At 43.7% G+C, this 327-nt stretch overlaps 1 protein-coding gene across 1 annotated transcript; it reads right to left on the reverse strand.

Moving 5' to 3' along the window:
* Positions 1–60: 60 nt before the first annotated feature.
* On the reverse strand, positions 61–303 carry T265_12399 (hypothetical protein; the record flags this gene model as incomplete). Its single annotated transcript, XM_009179979.1, has 1 exon — positions 61–303. The coding sequence occupies one exon, from the start codon at positions 301–303 to the stop codon at positions 61–63; it is 243 nt and encodes an 80-aa protein (XP_009178243.1).
* Between the last annotated feature and the right edge of the window lie 24 nt (positions 304–327).

Here is a 327-nt window from a genome sequence, read left to right on the forward strand (position 1 = left end):
CAGTTCACGTGAGATCAAAAGAAAATTCAGACACATTTTTGCAACACAAAACTGGATAGCTTACAGCAGCAATTTCGTGCCCACACCAGAACCGGTGCCTCCAGCCAAGCTCATTGTAATTAGCAGACCGTCCAGTTGATCACATCGTTCCAACTGACGTTGCACTGGGGTTTCAAGCTTCTCCACAATATTGTGTGCATGAACAAAAAAGCCATAAGCCCAGTTGTTTCCTGCGGTTGGATGGAAACGCATAATAAGATGACAGTGAACAAGTTTGTATTCCCAGAAAAAGTTCATCGGCATGCATTAATAGAATGGACCGGGAAT

The sequence above is a fragment of the Opisthorchis viverrini genome (genome assembly GCF_000715545.1).
Source record: "Opisthorchis viverrini unplaced genomic scaffold scaffold31498, whole genome shotgun sequence".
Classification (NCBI taxonomy): domain Eukaryota; kingdom Metazoa; phylum Platyhelminthes; class Trematoda; order Opisthorchiida; family Opisthorchiidae; genus Opisthorchis; species Opisthorchis viverrini.